General features: G+C 44.7%; 1 protein-coding gene across 7 annotated transcripts in view; it reads right to left on the bottom strand.

Annotated features, from left to right (window-relative positions):
• Positions 1–20814, bottom strand: part of atg13 (ATG13 autophagy related 13 homolog (S. cerevisiae)) — a 197843-nt gene that overhangs the window by 63292 nt on the left and 113737 nt on the right. For 5 of the 7 annotated variants that reach the window (XM_072518887.1, XM_072518881.1, XM_072518884.1 and 2 more), the window contains 2 exons: positions 18519–18612; positions 16807–16905 (listed from right to left, as the gene is read on the bottom strand). In XM_072518887.1, the coding sequence (XP_072374988.1) occupies positions 16807–16905; positions 18519–18612 (193 nt within the window). The remainder of the gene's footprint in view (positions 1–16806; positions 16906–18518; positions 18613–20814) is intronic. The other 2 variants (XM_072518883.1, XM_072518885.1) reach the window with 1 other exon arrangement.

Genomic DNA, 20814 nt, shown 5'->3' with positions numbered 1-20814 from the left:
TTGTACGAATACATCCCAACTGAACATCAACATTTCCAAGTTTCAGACCTTTTAAAGAATATTCTGCTTTTTTATTCTTACGACTGAAGTGAATAATCTCAGTCTTCATCAAGTTATATGACGTCTGCCAACTTGTTCCGACTAACCTAACCAGACCCTTTGTATCCTCCTCACAACTTGCGTTTCCGCCTAGCTTTTTGCATCATCGGCAAACTTAGATACATTATTACTCTGTCTCTTCGTCCAAGTCATTCATTTAGACTGTAAATGGCTGAAGCCCCAGCACTAATCCTTGCAATACTCAGCTTGCCAACTTAAAAATGCTTTTTCCATATTCTTTGCTTCCTTTGTTAGCCAGCCTCTAATCATACAAATATATTACCCCAGCTCCATGAGCTCTTATCTTGAGCATTAACCTTTTGTTTGAACATAAGAACACAAGAACTAGGAGCAGGAGTAGGCCACCTGGCCCTTCGAGCCTGCTCCGCCATTCAATGAGATCATGGCTGATCTTTTCGGGACTCAGCTCCATTTTCCCGCCCGTACACCATAACCCTTTATTCTTCAAAAACCTATCTGTCTTTATCTTGAAAACATTAAATGAAGGAGCCTCAACTGCTTCACTGGGCAGGGAATTCCATAGATTCACAACCTTCTGGTGAAGAAGTTCCTCCCAAGCTCAGTCCTAAATCTACTTCCCCTTATTGTGAGGCTATGCCCCCTAGTTCTGCTTTCACCCGCCAGTGGAAACAACTTGCCCGCATCCATCCTATCTATTCCCTTCATAATTTTATATGATTCCATAAGATCCCCTTGCATCCTTCTAAATTCCAACGAGTACAGTTCCAGTCTACTCAATCCCTCCTTGTAATCCAGTCCCCTCAACTCTGGGATTAACCTAGTGAATCTCCTCTGCACACCCTCCAGCACCAGTACGTCCTTTCTCAGGTAAGGAGACCAAAACTGAACATACTCCAGGTGTGGCCTCACTAATGCCTTGTACAGTTGCAGCAAAACCTCCCTAGTCTTAAACTCCATCCTTTGTAATTGAAAATATGGAAAGATATGTCATTTGAAACATGGAAGTCTGGTAATACCTGATTTAAGAAGCATGAGAGAATGTAGGGAAAAATCCCACAAAGGGTTAACAGTAGCTGCCAGGAGAGGATTGTAAAATGCAGATAGCCTTGGTCAAACAGGCTTAGCAAACAAAACAGCAGGTCTTTCAAGTCACAATCGAGTGAATTTTAGTATACAGCTAAAAGCAACGTTTTGCAGCTCCTTTTCAAGTTAGGTAAGCAGATGGAAAGGAATGGATAAAGTTTTCAGTTGAATGAGGTGACAAATATTTATATGTGAGGCAAGTCTTTTAAACTCACCACCAATTGAATCTTTAGTATAAAGCTAAAAGCAATATTTCACACCTTCATTGAAGTTAAGTAAACAGCTGGAAAAGAATGGATGAGGTTCAGTTGAATTAGGTGACAATTCTAGGTGTGAAATTTTGCTGACACCAGGTGAATATGCAATATGGAAAGTTGGAGACAACATGTCTACGAGAACACAAATTAGACCCAAATCAAAGTCAAAATTATGAGCTGGGGACACAATTTGATAATAATAAAACTATAGAAATGACAGGAATCAAAGCATTTTTGAACATCACAAAGGAAACAATGTAATCAGATCTATGAGATGGGGTCATGCTCAAAATGAATACTTAGTTGTGTTAGAAAAATTTAAAGGTACCTTTTACAATCCAAGTGAAATAAAAGTTACTTTACAATAAAGTCATAAAAACTGAATAACTGCTAGAAGGGAGATATAAATCTTGAGAAAGGTGCAGAAAAGGAACAAGAGAAGCAAGCAGAGCCAGCTTACAGTCAGCTCGGTCATGGGAAAGGGACAGAGCAAAGCAGCCGAGCTAAAACAGCTAATACATCTAAGGAAGACCAGAATTTAAAGAGGAGGCAGAGTCAGGTCAGAGCCAGCTCTCACAGCTCGGTACATGGGAAAGATAGAACACAGCAACCGAGCAGAACAGCGAATACATCTAAGACCAGATTTTAAAAAGAAGATTGATTGTCAAGTTGGGCCTGAAGGTCCCTTCAACCAACCAGAAGGATCCAGAAGCAAGGTCTTTTTACTTTTCTGTAAAGACAGTGATTGCATCTTTTAAAAGAAAAAAATCTAATAATAAAATAACTTAAAAGTTTTAACCTGAAACAGTGGTTATTACAAAGCCTACTTTACTTACTTAGCAACACAGGACCCAAGATATCGATGCTACTAAGTGGTAAGTAGGTAAAATTCTTCTGTGAAGGTATGGGTTATACCGGGGAATAACTTGAAAACATAGTTTGACCTGAATAGCACCCAGCTAAGCCTGCACAGGAGTCTGGGTGTGAGAATTCCTGTTCACCATTTAGAATAGCGACCCTTTTTGGTATTGGGGGGAATTCTAAGAATAGTGGTGAGTTTTTAACTTCACCATCTAGAAATAAAGGACAAAACTCCATTCGCCTTCTTAATCACCTAACTCGGTACCTTGTTGAATGCTTTTTCGCAGTCCAAGTCTATAGATCTACTTCATCTAGTTAAATCCTCAAAAAACACTAATACATTTATCAAGCCTTTTGAAAAACCATGTTGACTGAGAAAGTCATAGTATGATCAGGCAAAGTGCATTATTAAGACTTCATTCATAATAGACTGAAACTTTTCTGGCAATGTCAGGCTAAGTGACATATAGTTTCCTGTTTTCTCTCTTTCCTTTACTGAATTAAAAGATTAAATTGATTCAGTTATTTGAATTTATTTTCATCATTGTTCCTTGGTTGTGAAAGAACTATCTTGTCCATAAATTTGCAGATTTGATGTAGACATACGTTTGGATTTATAAGATCCACACTTTTATTCATTTTGCATATTTATGAAGTGTTAAACATTCCTTTTCATTAAAATACTGTCGAACAGTTTACCAACAATTTAGCTATGGAAACACTTAATTAAACTGAACAAATATATATGGAAGGTGTCACATCCTTTGTTCATCTTTTTAACTTCACATTTGATCTGATGCCAAGTTTGCATTCTTCTTCCTTCAGAACACTCCAAAATGCACCCCATGTTCTCCCTCGTGAAAATATCCCTAAACTATACCTTCATCATATCAGAAATTAATTTCCCCCTTATTGACCTCACCTCCATGCCAAAATTAAACTACAGTTGTTTAAAAGTTCTTCATTCAATCCCCTCTCACAAACCCATGAATGTGGTCCCCATCATATTCCATTATCGACCTGCACATATGCCTTAATTTCCAAATTCTAAATTAATAAAACCCTTACTGTCTGGTTCCACATTAATAACATCATTGATGTTCAATGGTTTCCCATCACTGAATCCTGCACAATTAACATCCTGTGGCCATCATTCATTCAGAGCTCAACTCAATAATTGCATACACTGCAATGGCTGGCTATTCACACACAATACATCTCAAATTTCTATCACTGACGAGGCACAAGTGAGGAAAGTGGTGGAATACTATTTACCTGAATGCACACAGTTGCAACAAAGGCCACATATCAGGATCCCATCCATTGGCTTAAACATCCATCTCCTCCTGTTGGGTTCCATATCATATCCATAAAAAATCAGACCTTTATTTGTTTGTCATTTTAAAAAATTGACTTTCTGCTGAACAATAAAATGACTGCTGCAAGTCACATGATCACAGGGTTGGCTCTTTGTCCTGGGAGCTACCCCCAGGAGTTACAAGAACAAAATAATTATTTTTTCTGGTGGTATCTCGCACCTCATTGCACAGACCCCTTAAAATCACAAATACAAGGAGACTTGTACATCAAAACTAGTTATTCTTGCAGAGCTGATAACAGATTCATACCTGTCATGAATTTGTCAAGCAACAGCAGGACAACAAATTTAACAAAACATAATAGGATGTGACCTGCTCGGCAACGGGTAGAAATCTGTCTCGGGACAGCAGTAACTAGTAAAAGGTTGGATGAGATGCGTGTTTCCCAGAAACAAGATTAAAAGGCAGTTGAGATAAGAGATTTTTTTTTTTTTTTAAATCATTTACGGGATGTGGGTGTCGCTGGTTAGGCCCTTATTGCCCATCCCTAGTTGCACTTCAGGAGGTGGTGGTGGGTTGCCTTCTTGAACCGCTACAGTCCTTTCTTAAAAAAAATTGTATTTTATTCCAAACATATTCAGAAGTACAAAAATGTAAATAAATTGGAGAGCATTCTCCACATCTCAGGATTTAGTTTGTATAAGTATTTCCCCTTTTCCACTCCCCTCCCCCCGGGACAAACAATTCCTCAAACATGGTTATGAATAGACCAACGTGTCTCAAAAGCTCTCCGCTGATCCCCTCAATTCAAACTTAATCTTCTCCAGCCAGAGGAAGTTATCAACCACCATTCCAGCAAAATCCTTCGCCAGGCAACTAGAGCGGCGAAAGCCACAACATTGGCCTTCCTTCCCTCCATCAGCTCTGGCCTTTCCAAAATTTACCACCACAGGGTCCGGTCCGGCCTCTATCCCCACAATCGTTGATAGTATCCCGAACACCCCCTCCCAGTAGCTCTCCAAGCTTCTGAGGCCTAGGACATATGCGCGTGGTTTGCTGGTCCTCACTTCTCAAGCTCGTCTGCCACACCCTGGAAGAACCCACTCATCCTCGGCCAAGTCATGTGCACCCTGTGTATCACCTTAAAGTGTATCAAACTCATCCTCAGGCATGAGGAGGTCGAATTCACCCTGCGCATCGTCTCACTCCACAATCCCCAACCTATCTCCTCCCCCAATTGCTGTTCCCATTTCTCCTTAATCCTCACCACCTGCTCCCCCAGCCACCCATATCCATCCCCGATCCTACCCTTGCCTTCCATATCCGGGAACAGCAGCCGTTCCAATAAGGTATATTTCGGCCTCTTGGGATACCATCTTCCGTGCCAAGTCCCTCATTTGCATACATCTGAATTTGCTTCCCTTTAGAAGCTTTATTCTCTCCTGCAACTCTTCTAGACTTCCAAACTTCTTCTCCAGGTACAGATCTCTCGCCCTCAGCAGCCCCATCTCTCTCCACCTCCTATACATACCATCTGTCTCCTCTGGCTTAAACCCGTGGTTCTCAGAAAGTGGTGTTAGCACAGACAACCCCTCCATCCTAAAGTGTCTCTTCAGCTGGTTCCTTAATCGTGGACTGTAGAACCAGGCTCTGTATACCTCCTTGGTGCCAGCAGTAATGCCACCGTCACCATGGCCCTCAGGCTGCACCTCCTCCAGGACTATTCCTGACCCCTCTGCCTCTCACCACCACCACCTTCTCCCTATTCACCGCCGAGTAATACTGCAGCAGATTTGGTTCCGCCAACCCCCCTTTTTACCTCTGCCTCTGTAGCAGGGCTCTATTCACCCTGGGTACCAACCCCACCCATATAAACTCCGAAATCGCTGCATCCCGTTTCTGGAAAAAGGCCTTCGGAATGAAGATCGGGAGAGACTGGAATACAAACAGGAACCTTGGCAGGATGTTCATTTTTACCACTTGGACCCTCCCTGCCAGTGCCAGGTGTAAAATATTCCATCACCTAAAATCCGCCTTTTCCTCCTCCACCAACTTGGTTAGGTTTCATTTGTGCATCGTCGCCCACTCCCCCATCACCTGAACATCCCCCAAATACCTAAACCTATCCCTGGCTACCCTAAATGGCAACACCCCCATTCACCGGGAAGACCTCATTTTTCCAACATTCAGCTTATAGCCTAAGAAGGCCCTGAACCTCTTTAATAAGCCCATAATTCTCCCCATACTCTCCAGTGGGTCTGATACGAACAGCAGCAAGTTGTCTGCATGCAGTGACACCCGGTGTGCCCGTCTCCCCCTCATAATCCCCTGCAACACTGCTGACCCCTAAGGGGCATCGCCAAGGTTTCTATCGCCAGTGCGAACAAATAACAGCGACAGCGGACACCACTGCCACGTTCCCCTGTACAACCTGAAGCTTGCCACGTATAGCAGACGCACCCACGCTACAATTTTGGTCCGAACCCAAACCTTCCCAGAACCTTGAACAGGTACTGCCACTCCACCAGGTTGAAAGCCTTCCCTGTGTCCATAGAGCCGACTGCCTCTGGTACCCGGCCCTTCGACGGGGTCATGATCACATTTAGTTACCGCCTAATGTTACTGGAAAGTTGCCTGCCCTTCGCGAAACCCATTTGGTCTTCTGCAACCACCCCCGGAATGCATCCTTCAATCCTCCTCATCACAAACTTAGCCAACACTTTCACATCTGTATTCAACAGTGATATGGGGGCAACGTGAACCACACTCGAGCGGGTCCTTCCCCTTCTTCGGAATTAGTGTGATCGACGCCTGTGTCAGTGTCTCATTATCTTCCCCAGCCAACACAAGATCACTGCCGCATTCTGAACATGTTGCTTTGATGTCACTTCATATATATATATATATATATATATATATATAGAGTGAAGAAAAAAGTATTTTGTAAAGGTCTTCTAACCACTGCCTCAACCAATGCCCTCTAAAAATATTGAAAACAGGACATTTGAACAGATTTATCTGTCAAAGATGCAGCTCTCTCAAGTATGAATAGTAGCCAGGGACACTTGCTTTTTAAAATATAAATTCACTTCAATTGTGTATGATCACAATGGAGTTGGATTCTACAGGTGGTGAAACCTCACAGAATTTGGTCACCTGAGCATCAGAATTTATTCAACTGTTGGGAGCACACGATAGCGGCTATGACTCTTCACACCGAACAATTTTTTAATAAATATTTTTATTAGCATTTTCCAACTTTAACATTGTAACAGTTTAACCTCAAAGGACATAGTATTTACAAAGTGGCAGCTCAAGTGTATGTGATAATTACAAACAAGCTTATGTCTTATGTACAACGGTTTTTACAAGCGGTTCCCCCGCCTCTTCCCTTGTTAGTGGCATGTTTCACTTTTTTTTCTTTTTTTCCCCGGCTGGGGTTTTTATTTTTTATTGTTTGGTGTTGGGAGGGGGGGGGGGGGGGGGGGGGGGGGGAAGAGGGAGGCTGCGTGGCCCTTCCCCCTCCTCCCCTTGCCCCTTTCTGTGCTTTGTTCTGTGCCTTCCTTCGGATCCCATCCCTCCCCTCCCCCGCTCTGCCCATCTCTTGTGCGTGCCCTCCCTTGACTTGCTCCCTCTCTTCACCCCCCCCCCCACACCTTCCTAGTCGCTGTTTGCCTCGAACAGGTCTTGGAAAAGGCTGAGGAATGGCCCTCACTCTTTGTGGAAGCCCTCGTCCGACCCTCGGATGGTGTACTTGATCTTCTCCAGGTAGAGAAATTCCACCAGGTCTACCAGCCAGTCTGCAGCTGTGGGTGTTGCTGCTGATCTCCAGTGTGCAATTAGGGATGCAAAAGCCAGGCCATCGGCCCTCTTCCCCAAATGCAGGTCCAGAACATGTGGGCGTGGTTGGCCATGCCTCCCTGGCACCATTCGCATTTGTCCTCCACCTCTGGGAAGAACCTGTTCGTTCTGGTTAGGCGAGTTCTGTGCACCACTTTAAACTGCATGCGGCTTAGTCTAGCGCAGGAGGAGGTGGAGTTGGTCCTGCTCAGTGCTTCGCTCCAGAGTCCCAACCCACTTCCGTCCCGAATTCACCCTCCCATTTCCATCTAGTTTTGCCCAGTGGTAGTCTTGCCCTGTCTAGCAAGCATCTGTAAATGTTCAGACAGTTCCCTCACCTCCTTATTGTCCATGTTGATTAGCTCCTCTAGGAGAGTGTCTCTTGGGGCCTAGGTACTTTGACGTCTCCTTGTGGAAAAGTGTTTACTTTGGAGGTACCTGAGCGCCTGTCCCGTCGGTAGGTCCAGGTCCTCCGTCAGTTCGTCCAAGGTCGCAAGTCTGTCCTCAATGTAAAGGTCCCTAAACACTAACATCTACCCATCCTGTCTCCAATTTTTAAATGTGGCGTTGAGCATGGCTGGCACTAATTTGTGATTACTGCAGATGGGGGCCATGGAGGACATCTCGGTTCGACCAAAATGTTGCCTCATTTGGTCCCACATTTTTCTTTTTACATTTAGAGGGCCCAATTCATGATGTACAATTAAGGGACAATTTAGCATGGCCAATCCATCTACCCTGCACATCTTTTGGGTTGTGGGAGCGAACCCCACACAAACATGGGGAGAATGTGCCAACTCCACATGGACAGTGACCCAGAGCCAGGATCGAACCTGGGACTTTGGCGCTGTGAGGCAGCAGTGCAAACGACTGTGCCACCGTGCTGTCCCTTGTTCCACGTCTTCAATGTGGCTGCCACCACTGGGTTGGATGCATGCCTTGATGGGGGGGAGATGGGAGCACTGCTGTGGCAAGTGCCCGGAGGGTCGTTCCCTTACAGGAGGACACCTCCAGCCTCACCATTCCCTGTTTGGCTCCTGTATCCATCCCCTCACCCTCTCAGCTGTGGCCGCCCAGTGGTAGTGCTGTAGATTTGGCAAGGCTAGACCTCCCATATTTTTCCGCTTTTGCAGTGTTGACTGAGGGATCCTCTGGTTCTTACCCCCAACACAAACGCCATAATCATTTTGTCTACTTTGTGGAAATAGGCCTTGGGGTTGAAGACCGGTATGGATCTTAAGAGGAAGAGGAACTTCGGTACTACATTCATTTTGATCGTCTGTACTCTCCCCGCCAGGGAAAGCGGGAGTGCAAGCCATCTCTGCATGTCCTTTTTTACTTCCTCTGCAAGACTGGTCAGGTTCCACATGTGGATATGTGTTCAGCGATGGGCTATCTGAATCCCCAGGTAGCTGAATTTGTTTTGGGCTAGTTCGTAAGGTAATCCCTCCAGCTCTGTCCTCCCCCATTCGGGTTCACCGGGAATGCCTCGTTCTTGCCCAAGTTGAGCTTGTAGCCTCTCAGAACTCTCTCAGAAGTTGCATGATTGCTTTCAGGCCGTTCTGTGGGTCCCAGGCGGAGAGGAGCAGGTCATCCGCATAGAGAAACACTGTACTCTCTGCCCCCTCTTTGTATACCCTTCCAGCTTTTCGCGTCTCATGGGCATCCCTGCCTTGTGCCTCTGTGCAGCTGGAAGTATTCAGAGCTGGTGGTGTTGGTCCGAACGCTCGCCTTGGGGCAGAGCTTCACCCATGAGGTGATCCTGTCCCTAGCCCAAACTGCTCCAGTACCTCGATTAGGTACTTCCATTCAACTCTGTTGAAGGCCTTTTCTGCGTCCAGGGAGACGATCACCTCTGGTGTTCTCTCCCTGGATGGGGTCATTATTACATTCAGAATTCGCCTGATGTTCGTAGTTGGCTGCCTACCCTTGACAAAGTCCGTCTACTAAGAACATAGAACATACAGTGCAGAAGGAGGCCATTCGGCCCATCGAGTCTGCATCCACCCACTTAGCCCACTTAAGCCCTCATTTCCAGCCTATCCCCGTAAGTCAATAACCCCATCTAACCTTTTTTTGGACACTAAGGGCAATTTATCATGGCCACTCCACCTAACCTGCACGTCTTTGGACTGTGGGAGGAAACCGGAGCACCCAGAGGAAACCCACGGAGACACGGGGAGATGCAGGTCCCCTGTGACCACCTCTGGTACGCAGTTCTCCAGTCTCTTGGCCAGGACATTCGCAAGTATCTTCGTGTCTACATTCAGCAGTGAAATGGGTCTATATGATCCACATTCCATCGGGTCCTTGTCTATTTTTGGTATCAGCGATACTGTGGCCAGCGTTAGCGTAGGAGGCAGGGTGCCCCTTGCTAGCGATTCTGAGAACATGACCATAGCAGCCAGGCCAGGGCTGGTGCGAATTTCTTATAAATCTGCCAGGAACCCTTCCGGTCCCGGCGTCTTCTCCACCTGCATGGAGCTGATAATCTCCATGATCTCTCCCAGTCCTACTGGTGCTTCCAGCTCCCTCCACCTATTGTCCCCCATGACTGGCACGTACAGTCCATCGAGGAACCGTTTCATCTCCGGGGGGGTTCGGAGGTGTACAGTCCTCGGTAGAATGTCTCAAATGTTCAGTTGATCTCTTTTTGCTCGATTACCGGTCTGTCTCTGCTATCCTTCACCTGCGTTATTTCCCATGTGGCTGCCTGCTTTCTCAGCTGGTGAGCCAGTAGACGGCCAGCATTTTCCCCGTGCTCGTAGAAGGTAACCCGTGTCTGGCGGAGTTGGTACACTGCTTTCCTGGTGGATAGCAGATTAAAGTCCATTTGTAGCTTTTTTTGTTGCGCTGACTGCCCGTTCTTCCTGTTTAAACCCTCACCTGCCTCCCCCAGTCCCCGCTGCTTTCTAAGACCCAGTCTTCCCTTTATGATCGGAACGAGGCTGCACAGTCCCACGCAAACATGTTCACAGTCCAATGAGTCTTTTGCTGTTTCAGAGTCTTTCCCTGCACAACTCTCATCCTTGCCATGCTTCTCCCTTGTCCAGGCCGTTGGTTCTGATAAACTCATTCGCTTCCTCTGGGGAGTTGTAGTAATGCTCCTTATTTTGATATGTGACCCAGAGCCTGGCAGGGAACAGCTTACCAAAATCTACCCAGTTCTTGTACATGGACGATTTTGCTTGATTAAACTCGGCCCTGGGTTTTGCTATTTCTGCCCCAATGACTTGGTAATTCTGATACTATGTCCTTCCCAGGTGCTCGCTTTTGTTTGCCGTGCCCACCACAGGAACCTCTCATGGTCCTGGTATTGGTGGAGCTTTACGATAATTGCCCTGGGCTGTTGCCCGGCCTTAGGTTTCGCTCTGAGCGACCTGTGCGCTCTGTCAATCTCTGGGGGTTTGGGGAAGCTATCTCTCCCGACTAAGTTACCCAGCATTTGGGCGACGTAGTTCGTCGGGTCTTTGCTCTCAATGCCTTCCAGCAGGCCCATAAACCTGATGTTTTGACGTTGGGACCGGTTCTCCTGGTCCTCGTCTTTTCCCCTTAAGTTCCCCTGGGCCGCCACCAACCTTTTACCTTCAGGGCGGCGATTCTGGTGCTCTGGTCCATCGAGGCCTTTTCCAGGTCGAGGATTGTCCTCTTCTGAGTCGCTATTTCTTCCCCAGCCCATCGATTGCCTTCTGCATGGTGGCCATCGCCTCTGCCACTGCCACCTTGACCGACATCTGGATCTTGATCCTGATCGCTTTCTCCATGTGGGTCAGCTCCTTCATCAGGAAGCTCTTCCATCCTTTTTCAGGTGGTGGTGGTGGTGGTGGGGGTTGATGCTCGGGTCGTTGGCTGCCCTTGCTTCTGGGTGGCCGGGGCCCCTTCGCCTCGTGGGTCTGCCATCTCGTCCGCCTGCTGATAGTAGTTCTTTCCGCCGCTTCTGCAGTCTCTTCGACCCCTCGAGCTCCCATTCGCTGGCATCTTTTCCTGGTTACCCTCCTTTTGCTGTTGAGGAATTTTTCTTTTGAAATCTGGGACAAAATTCATCTAAAATTGCCTTTTTTTTGTCCTGGTTCAGAGGAGAGCCACTTGATATGCGTCCACTCAGCACATCACCGTCACCGGAAGTCCTTCACGCCCAACATACACATGTACTTTCCATTTGGTTGCTGGATGGTTATCTGAAGCAAGACTTTGGCTGATTATTGCCTTTCTCGTCCAGGGACACTGGAACAATTGTAGCCCTCCACTGCGGCCCTGACCGAGATTGGCTAAGGTCAAAGATGAAACTGGATTCTGTTATTCATCGCATAGACCACTGAACTAAAAAGAAATGGCAAGTAAGATGCAGAAGGTGGTTAATTCAAATTATCTCGATAATTCAAACTTCGACTAGCAAGTGCTCACTTGTGTCCACAAAAGGCATTTTTGAATGTGACAAAAATAAAGCTAGCCCTTGTTAGCAAAGAGTTACATTCCCCAACGTTTGAGTTAGAAGTGGTGTTTCAATTGTTTAACAGATCTCACTTAATGCTCAAACAGACTGCACCATATAAATAAGGGGATTACAGGTGACACTGAGTGAGTTGATGGAGAAGTGATCGCTGCACAGAGTAAGCCTAGATTTGATGAAGTCAAGATTTGCTTTCTCGTCTTATTGGCCGAGTTATCTTTGAAGCTCAACATCTCTCTTTGCCTTCTTGACCAATCTGACACGGTTAATCACACCAACCTCCTCTTAACGCTTCTCACTGTCGTCCAACTGGGTGAGACTGCACTTCCCTGGTTTCATTATCATCGACCTGATTGTAGTCAGAGTCACCTGCAATGGTTTTAATCCAGCATATTTCCCTCTGATGCCCTCCCAAGAATCTATCCTCCTCATCCCCCTTGTATTTCTCATCTACTTTTTGCCCCTCAGCAACATCATCCAAAAGCATCTCAGTTACCATATGGATTCTGAAGACCTTAAGACATAGGAGCAGAATTAGGCCACTTGGCCCATCGAGTTGGCTCCGCCATTCAATAATGGCTGATATTTTCTCATCCCCATTCTCCTGTCTTCTCCCCATAACCCATGATCCTCTTATCAATCAAGAACCTATCAACTCTGTCTTAAAGACACTCAGTGAATTGGCCTCCACAGCCATCTGCGGCAAAGAGTTCCACAGATTCACCACCCTCTGGCTGAAGAAATTCCTCCTCATCTCTGTTTTAAAGGATCGTCCCTTTAGTCTGAGATAGTGTCCTCTGGTTCTAGTTTTTCCTACAAGTGGAAACATCCTCTCCACGTCCACTCTATCCAGGCCTCACAGTATCTTGTAAGTTTCAAAAAGATCCCCTCTCATCCTTCTAAACTCCAACGAGTACAGACCCAGAGTCCTCAAACGTTCCTCATACAACTAATTCTTCATTTCAGGGATCATTCTTGTGAACCTCCTCTGGACCCTTTCCAAGGCCAGCACATCCTTCCTTAATATGAGGCCCAAAACTGCTCACAATATTCCAAATGGGGTCTGACCAGAGCCTTTTACAGCCTCAGAAGTACATCCCTGGTCTTGTGTTCTAGCCTTCTTGACATGAATGCTAACACATTTGCCTTCTTAACTGCCGACTGAACCTACACATTAACCTTAAGAAAATCGTGAACAAGGCTCCCAAGTCCCTTTGTGCTTCTGCTTTCTGAAGCATTCAGCTCTTTATCAATGCCATCTTTCCCAACTGTTCCACTGTTTCTAAATGGTCTAACTATTTGGTTTTGGTCTTCGCAAGGTTGTTAGTGAACCTAATTTTATGTAAAAATTATTGTTTATTGACTGAGCTCAAGCCACAAAATGTTTTAAAAAGGCTCAAGTGAGTCTCAAAACAGTGAAACATTTACAAAACTATACCCACCAATTTACAAAGCTATTAGAATGGAGACGGACTGCCTGGGCTAGTCCAAGGACACCAATCATTTTAAATAATCGACCACAACTGAGCTAAAATGACCATGTTTGGTAACTGGGTTGTTTGTGAAGGATGGTCATGCGACAGACAGCAGGCTAGCGCATTGTGTAAAAAGATAAGTGATTTCCAGAGTCAGTGGGCAGAAAGACTAAGTGTGGCTAACAGCAAGATGGTGGCGCAATGTCCCTTTCCCTCTTTCAGTCCAGCCATTCGTGCCCTCCCTGTAATCTGACCACTCAAACCCCACAGGCAATGTCTTTAACATAAACCAGGCAGCAGTTGACTCAAATAGAAAAGACAGAGGTCATCTGTCAACATTTTAACGCATACAAGTTATCAATCTACAGGAACTGTGTGTGACTAACTCTCTTTTGGGGCTCTAAAACCATTTACCTACTCTCATGTGGGTGCATCTGTGTGGGGTGCGTGTATGTGTACAATAAATACAAATTCCTTTTCTTTTAAAAATTACAAGAAAATCTATCTGCGTGTCTTTTATAGTCACAGCACTTAAACAGTCAAACACTGACAGATTTGGTAAGCAAATTCTCCATTAAACCATTTGTTACGATCAACCGAGAGATGCAAAAAAAAGGGCGGATCTACTTGACCACATTTCACCTTGACCGTAACAATATTTAATTGAAGGAAATTTCTGCTCTTCCAGTACTGAATGCTGAACAAACACTCTGACAATTTAGAAACGGTAGAAGGATTGAGCCAGCCACAAACTTCACCCCAGCCACAAACTCCATCCTTGTCTCTGCCCCAGCAACCCCCACCCCGGCAACTGTCTGCTGCTGATTCAGACTATACGTAATCTTAGCAGTATATCTGGCATAAAGATGGGCTTTCAACCACATATTAACGACATTACTAAGATCGCTTGTTTATCGCTTGTTTCCACCTCCAGAACATCACTGGTCTCTACTCCTATTTTAGCTCATTGACTGCAAATGCCTCATTCAGGTCTTTGTTAACTATAGATTTGATTATTTCAATGTACTTCTGGCTGTCCTGTGTTCACTTAATACACTGGCTCCCAGTTAAGCAACATATCGATTTGAAAATAGTCAACCATTGTTTCAAAACCCCTCTGTGGTGTCACCCGTTCCTTTGTGTATGATCTTCACCTGCCCCCAAACTCTCAGAGGACACCTGTGCTCCTCTAATTCTGGCCTCATGGGCATCCCCCAATTTTAATTACTCGCCGTTGGTGGCTGTGTCTTTAGCTGGCTCTGTGCACTGCTAATTCCTCATCCAGGACTTTGTTATCTCTGGACTTGATTATCATAGATTACCATAGAATTTACAGTGCAGAAGGAGGCCATTCGGCCCATCGAGTCTGCACCGGCTCTTGGAAAGAGCACCCTACCCAAGGTCAACACCTCCACCCTATCCCCATAACCCAGTAACCCCACCCAACACTAAAGGCAATTTTGGATACTAAGGGCAATTTATCATGGCCAATCCACCTAACCTGCACATCTTTGGACTGTGGGAGGAAACCGGAGCACCTGGAGGAAACCCACGCACACACGGGGAGGATGTGCAGACTCCGCACAGACAGTGACCCAAGCCGGAATCGAGCCTGGGACCCTGGAGCTGTGAAGCAATTGCGCTATCCACAATGCTACCGTGTTGCCCGATTATTCCGATGCACTTTTGACTGTGGAATTCTAAGCGCTGGAAATCTCTCCCTTTCGCACTATCACTCTCTCCTTAATTTTTCTCCTTAAAACCTACCACTTTGACCAAGCTTTTGGTTATCTGCTCTAATATCTCCTTATTTAAAAAAAAATGTAAAACATTTTTTTTTTTTTTTATAAAAGAGTACCCAATTATTTCCCCCCCCCCCCCAATTAAGGTGCAATTTAGCGTGGCCAATCCACCTAACCTGCACATCTTTGGGTTGTGGGGGTGAAACCCACGCAGACACGCGGAGAATGTGCAAACTCCACACAGACAGTGTGCCTGGGCCGGGATTCGAACCCGGGTCCTCAGTGCCGCAGTTCCAGTGCTAACCACTGTGCCACATGCCGCCTAATCTATCCTTACATGGTTTGATATCGTATTTTGTTTTATAATGCTTCTCTAAAGTGCAGTAGGATATTTTATGTTAATTGCACTACACAGATGTTAAGTTGCTATTATTTTATTGTTATTTTTATAGGTTAATTCAAATTATTGCGTAAATCAAATTTCATTTAAAAAAAAAAGAGTATCCAATTATTTTTTTTCCAATTAAGGGCAATTTAGCATGGCCAATCCACCTAGCTTGCATATCTTTGGGTTATCATAGAATTTACAGTGCAGAAGGAGGCCATCCGGCACATCGAGTCTGCACCGGCCCTTGGAAAGAGCACCCTAACTCAAGCTCACGCCTCCACCTTATCCCTGTAACCCCACTTAACCTTTTTTGGACACTAAGGGCAATTTAGCATTTCCAATCTACCTAACCTGCACATCTGTGGACTGTGGGAGGAAACCTGAGCACCCGGAGGAAACCCATGCAGACACAGGGAGAACGTGCAGACTCCGCACAGACAGTGACCCTGAAGCTGTGATGCAACTGTGCTAACATGCTGCCCCTTGTAGTGGCGAGACCCACGCAGTCACGGGGAGAACGTGTGAACTCCAGTGAATCACATTTTTAAACTGAGTAATTGTCTTCAAATTATCATGAATAGACTAATTACAGATTTTATCAAAACATGGCTCATGAATCACACTATCAGAACAGTTAAGATCCCTAATATAGGAAGCTGCATGGAAATGGTTTCTTATTTTAATTAACCAACAGTCAAAAATGTCTGAAGGGAGGTGGAAAGGAGCACTTTTTGTTCCAAGTATCAGCGATTTTATGTTAAAAAAAGTTCCATAAAAATATTTAATTTGTTTTTGTAACACTGAATATTATGACCTGCCTGATCAGATCTCCCTCAGATGTTTCGATCGTTGATAGCTCACTTTGTGGTATTACATGGACAGGGAGCAGATCACCTATACTTGGCTGACTACAGAGGGTGCCCAGGTTTGAGGCCTGGGGGGAAGTTGATCTGAAGATGTCAGGAAACCAAATTAGCGGTTGGCAGCATTGGCTGCAGAACGTTGGCTCCATTTAACTTTCAGGCAAACTGAGAGTCATGGGTCTTTCTCAAATTAATCAAGAACCTTCAGCAAACTTCCCAGTTAGTAACGTTAAAGGTTCACAAGTTTAAAGATAGAATAAAAGGGGTGTGGGGGGCACAAAATACCTTGTAATGAAAATAACTCCACCAGCATTTCAGTTCCCTTTAAGTCAGGAAAAGGGAAAAGCTTCCAAGAAATAATTAAAGTTTTGCTGCCTGAATAATTCCTTGTTTGGCTTCAAACAAAATGTGGTAGGTTACTTGCAATTGGTTTCTGTTGTAACTCACTTGATTCGTAAAGGTCAAGCCTAGCAGGGGGACCTTCAGTGTGTCCATCACCACTGGCCTGGGAGTCTGAAAATGTGTCTTACTAACAGTAAACACACACTATGCACATACATACACAAAAGAGAAAGAAAAGAAGAAAAGGAAAACAGAACTTAAAGAGAGAAGAAAATAAGAGTTATGCATCAAAATCTCAACTTTGAAATGCGAGTTAAAAATATTAAAAATATTTAAGATAAAAGTCATTAAAAAACATATTTGTGAAACCTGAATCAGCACTGTGTATATTGAAACTGGCAATTGAAGCTCCCTGGTGATAAAGCAAAGAGCTATATTGAATATGCCTGCAACATCATCCATTCACAGCTAATTTTGGTGGTCAACTTAAGGCACCAACTAGCTGAGAGTGGGTTTGAGCTCCAAAGCTATGCACAGAGTTATTGCCGACATTTAACTCCCACATTTTGACTGACCAACCCTGAATTTTCTCCTGGGGAGGGATGTATTTTAGTTTATTAACATTATCAAAATACAGTACACCTGGGGAGAGGGAGTCTTGATTCCCAGGTCTGTAATTCAATAGGTACCAATCATCAAGGATTCACAAATCAGGTGGGAACTTAATGAGATTTGCCCAGCTGATTATGATTCCATTAATCAACCCCCACTCCTCAACAAGGGTGTAAAGAGGTTTAAAATATCAGGATGAAGAGACTGGACTCCCATTTCTGCCCCATTAAATTTTGAAGTGCAGGAATCAGGTGATGGATGAGGTTACTACAAAAGGCAGGTGGGGGCCTAACTAACAGTGCCTAGTTACAAAGTGTGCAACATGGTTTAAATTTACCGTAAAGCAAGGGGAGAGGGCCTCAAGCTATGGGTTTCCCAGGCGATAAACCAAGATGGGAACTGTTGGCTCCCCGCTCATCTAGCGGTCCGTACTGATCAAGAGAAGTTGTCTCTGAAGAAAACCATGAGCTTCCCATAGTGCTAAGCACCAGTCTCCCCTCCAGCACTCCTGATCTTCAGCTCCATCCACCTTCCTGACTGAAAACAAGGCTCTGTTTGGCAACTTTGATCGCCACACCATCTCCCCACAATCTGCTGGCCACCTCCCCGCAGATCTTTGATTCTCAAAATGATGTTTATGTCATTTATAAGACAGATGTAACTGCCAAGTTACACACTCAAATAAAGTGATGTAGGTTGTTAAAATATCAGTGAATAATTCTTTAGTGTGCAGTGTATGTCATATTAAAAACATGCTAATAATATTGGACATGCTAAACTAGGCCTGGTTTTAGATTCATATGCATTTTACAGGCAGAGCACATAACAAAAATGCCTCGTGTAAAGCTTTAATACTAAGTATTACGTCAACCTAAGGGTCTTGTATTTTTATGATGCATTGGTTCTGCAGGAACTTAAGCAAACCAGATCGAGAAACCCCCCTCCCATTGTCATCAAACAATCAAAGCACCAATCACTGCTCACAAGCAGTCACAGGGGAGGCATGTACCCAATCACTACATGTCACTAAGCAAAGCCCTGCGGATCAGACACCTCAATTATTATAACTAATTTTGGTTGTTTAACATTTTTTACCTGTTCCTTAAAAGTACTGTATAAAACTAGTATTATGACCTGTTAGAAAGAGACTGAGCTAGTATTTGATTATCGGATATTGACAGGATAGAACGTTTTCTGTTCCTTACCTGCGAGGGAGGAGAAGTAGAGAAAGAAGTGGTGCAAACTTCCTGGGAGTCTTCTACAGAAGGAAAGGTACCTGCATCATCTTCACCAGTTGCCCTGCAGAAACCATCAATGCACATTTAGATCTGGTTTGTGCACTTTTTCATACCATTTTCTAAATTGTACTCAGTGTAGATAAACTTTATTTAAGATACAATTATACTGTACTGCAAAATTATGTAAACAGTGTTCAAAATGTCAATAGTTTTGCAGCTCAGAAACTATCAGACTTCTGTCACCAAATCATAGCTACCCATGGAAGACCAACATTTCCCATTTTGCAGATCATGGCACAATCCACACAACATCTCAAATACAATCCAGTCATTTGTTGATGTGGATCTTATATAACCCAGAAATCGAACAAGAAAAATGTGGAACAATGGGTGAGTCAACAACTTGCAACCAATTTAAGAGGTGCCTCAGCAGAGACTTCACCCCAGCCAACACGGTTAGTGAGGCCGTAACTTCCTTGAAGTGGCAATCACCAGATCGCCACTCGTACTCACTTACCAAGTTTCTTCCGTCCCAGTCTCGTGCGACCTTCCAGCTCAGGCCGGGTGAGATTCAGGCAGCACAGGGGGTGCCAGGGTCCATAAGAGAGTCACAGTGGGGGGGGGGGGGGGGGGGGGGGGGGGTAGTGCACCATGTCAAAGGCTGCAGAGGAGTTCAGAAAGGTGAGACGTACTTCCACAGTCATAGTCAGCCACAAGAGGTGCCATATGCGGTTTTGATAAGGGCTTTTTCAGTGCAGGGTGAGATTCAAAAAAAGAGTTTTGGGGAAAATGAGAATTGATTTCACAGAATTTTGAGTGCAGAAGGAGGCATTCGGCCCACCAAGTCTGCACCGGCCCTTGGAAAGAGCACCCTACCTAAGCCCACAACTCCACCCTATCCCCGTATCACCACCTTACCTTTTTTTTTTGGACACTAAGGGCAATTTATCATGTCCAATCCACCTAACCTGCACATCTTTGGACTGTGGGAGGAAACCTGAGCACCCAGAGGAAACCCACGCAGACACGGGGAGAACATGCAGACTCCACACAGATAGTGACCCAAGCCGGGAATCGAACCTGGGACCCTGGCGCTGTGAAACCATTGTGCTAACCACTATGGTACCGGGCAAGGGCGTTAGAACAGAAAGGAAATTTGGAGATGAAATGATGATTGACAAGGACAACAAAGTCAGTGTAAGATTTTTTGAAGAGGTGTTGACAATGGCTATTTTGAAAAGCATTTACAATGTTTGCTATCATGGACATCGGGAAAATGAGTGGTTAACAGTTTTGTGGGAATGGTATCAAGAGAGTTGGAGTATGGGTTCAGGGCAAGAGAAAGTGGGTGGAAGGGGTGTGAAATAAGGGAGCTAAGAGATGATTTTAATCTAATGACAAACACCACAGACCATTTGCATGGAAGGTGGAGGGGAGAGAGGAGCTTTAAAGAGACAGTTGAAAAGAAAGGATGCAAGGGCTATCTTTGTTCCTAGGTCGATCCTAGTGTGTTGACTGCTATGGTGTAGCCAGATTGGCTGCTGGATGACTAAATCTGCCATGTAGCTGATATGCTCAAGTCTGTGTCCTTTGCACTTGAAGGAGTGGAACAGCCAGGATGAGGAAGAGTAAACGTATTAGACAAGGGTATCAAAGTAAATTTCAAAAGCAGTTACACCAAGTAGGTCCCACACAAGGAAGAAAGGAAATTGGAATGCTAATCTTCTGACCCCTCACTCAACTCGTAATGTCTGGTCACGTAGCTTCATTAGCTGAAATCAAAGACCACAAGACATAGGAGAAGTAGGCCATTTGACCCATCGAGTCTGCTCTGCTATTCAAAGAGATAAAGATGTGACAATCCTCAACTCCACTTTCCCACGTAATTCCGCTAACCCTCGACTCCCTTACTGATTAAAAATCGGTCTATCTCAGCCATGAACATATTTAACGACCCAGCCTCAACAGTCCTCAGTGGTAAAGAATTCCACAGATTCATTAACCCTAGAGGGAAGTGCCTTACATAGTTTTAGCAAGACTTCTCTATTTTTATACTCCATTCCCATATTAACCTGTCTTCTAGTTAGAGAAATGGGCTTAAAAAGGAGCCATTATATCTGGCTATTTATTTTGCAACTGAAAAAAATCAGAGGCAGTATTAATTCTGACCTTAAAATGAATAAAAATGTCATCAGCAGAATATTAAAAATATAAACCATTAAATTGGCTTTAAATTGTCACAAAACACTGTAATTTCTCTGAA

The sequence above is a fragment of the Scyliorhinus torazame genome, chromosome 10 (assembly GCF_047496885.1).
Source record: "Scyliorhinus torazame isolate Kashiwa2021f chromosome 10, sScyTor2.1, whole genome shotgun sequence".
NCBI lineage: Eukaryota > Metazoa > Chordata > Chondrichthyes > Carcharhiniformes > Scyliorhinidae > Scyliorhinus > Scyliorhinus torazame.
Note: the sequence above shows the minus strand (reverse complement) of the source record. Positions and strands in the feature narration are given on the sequence as shown.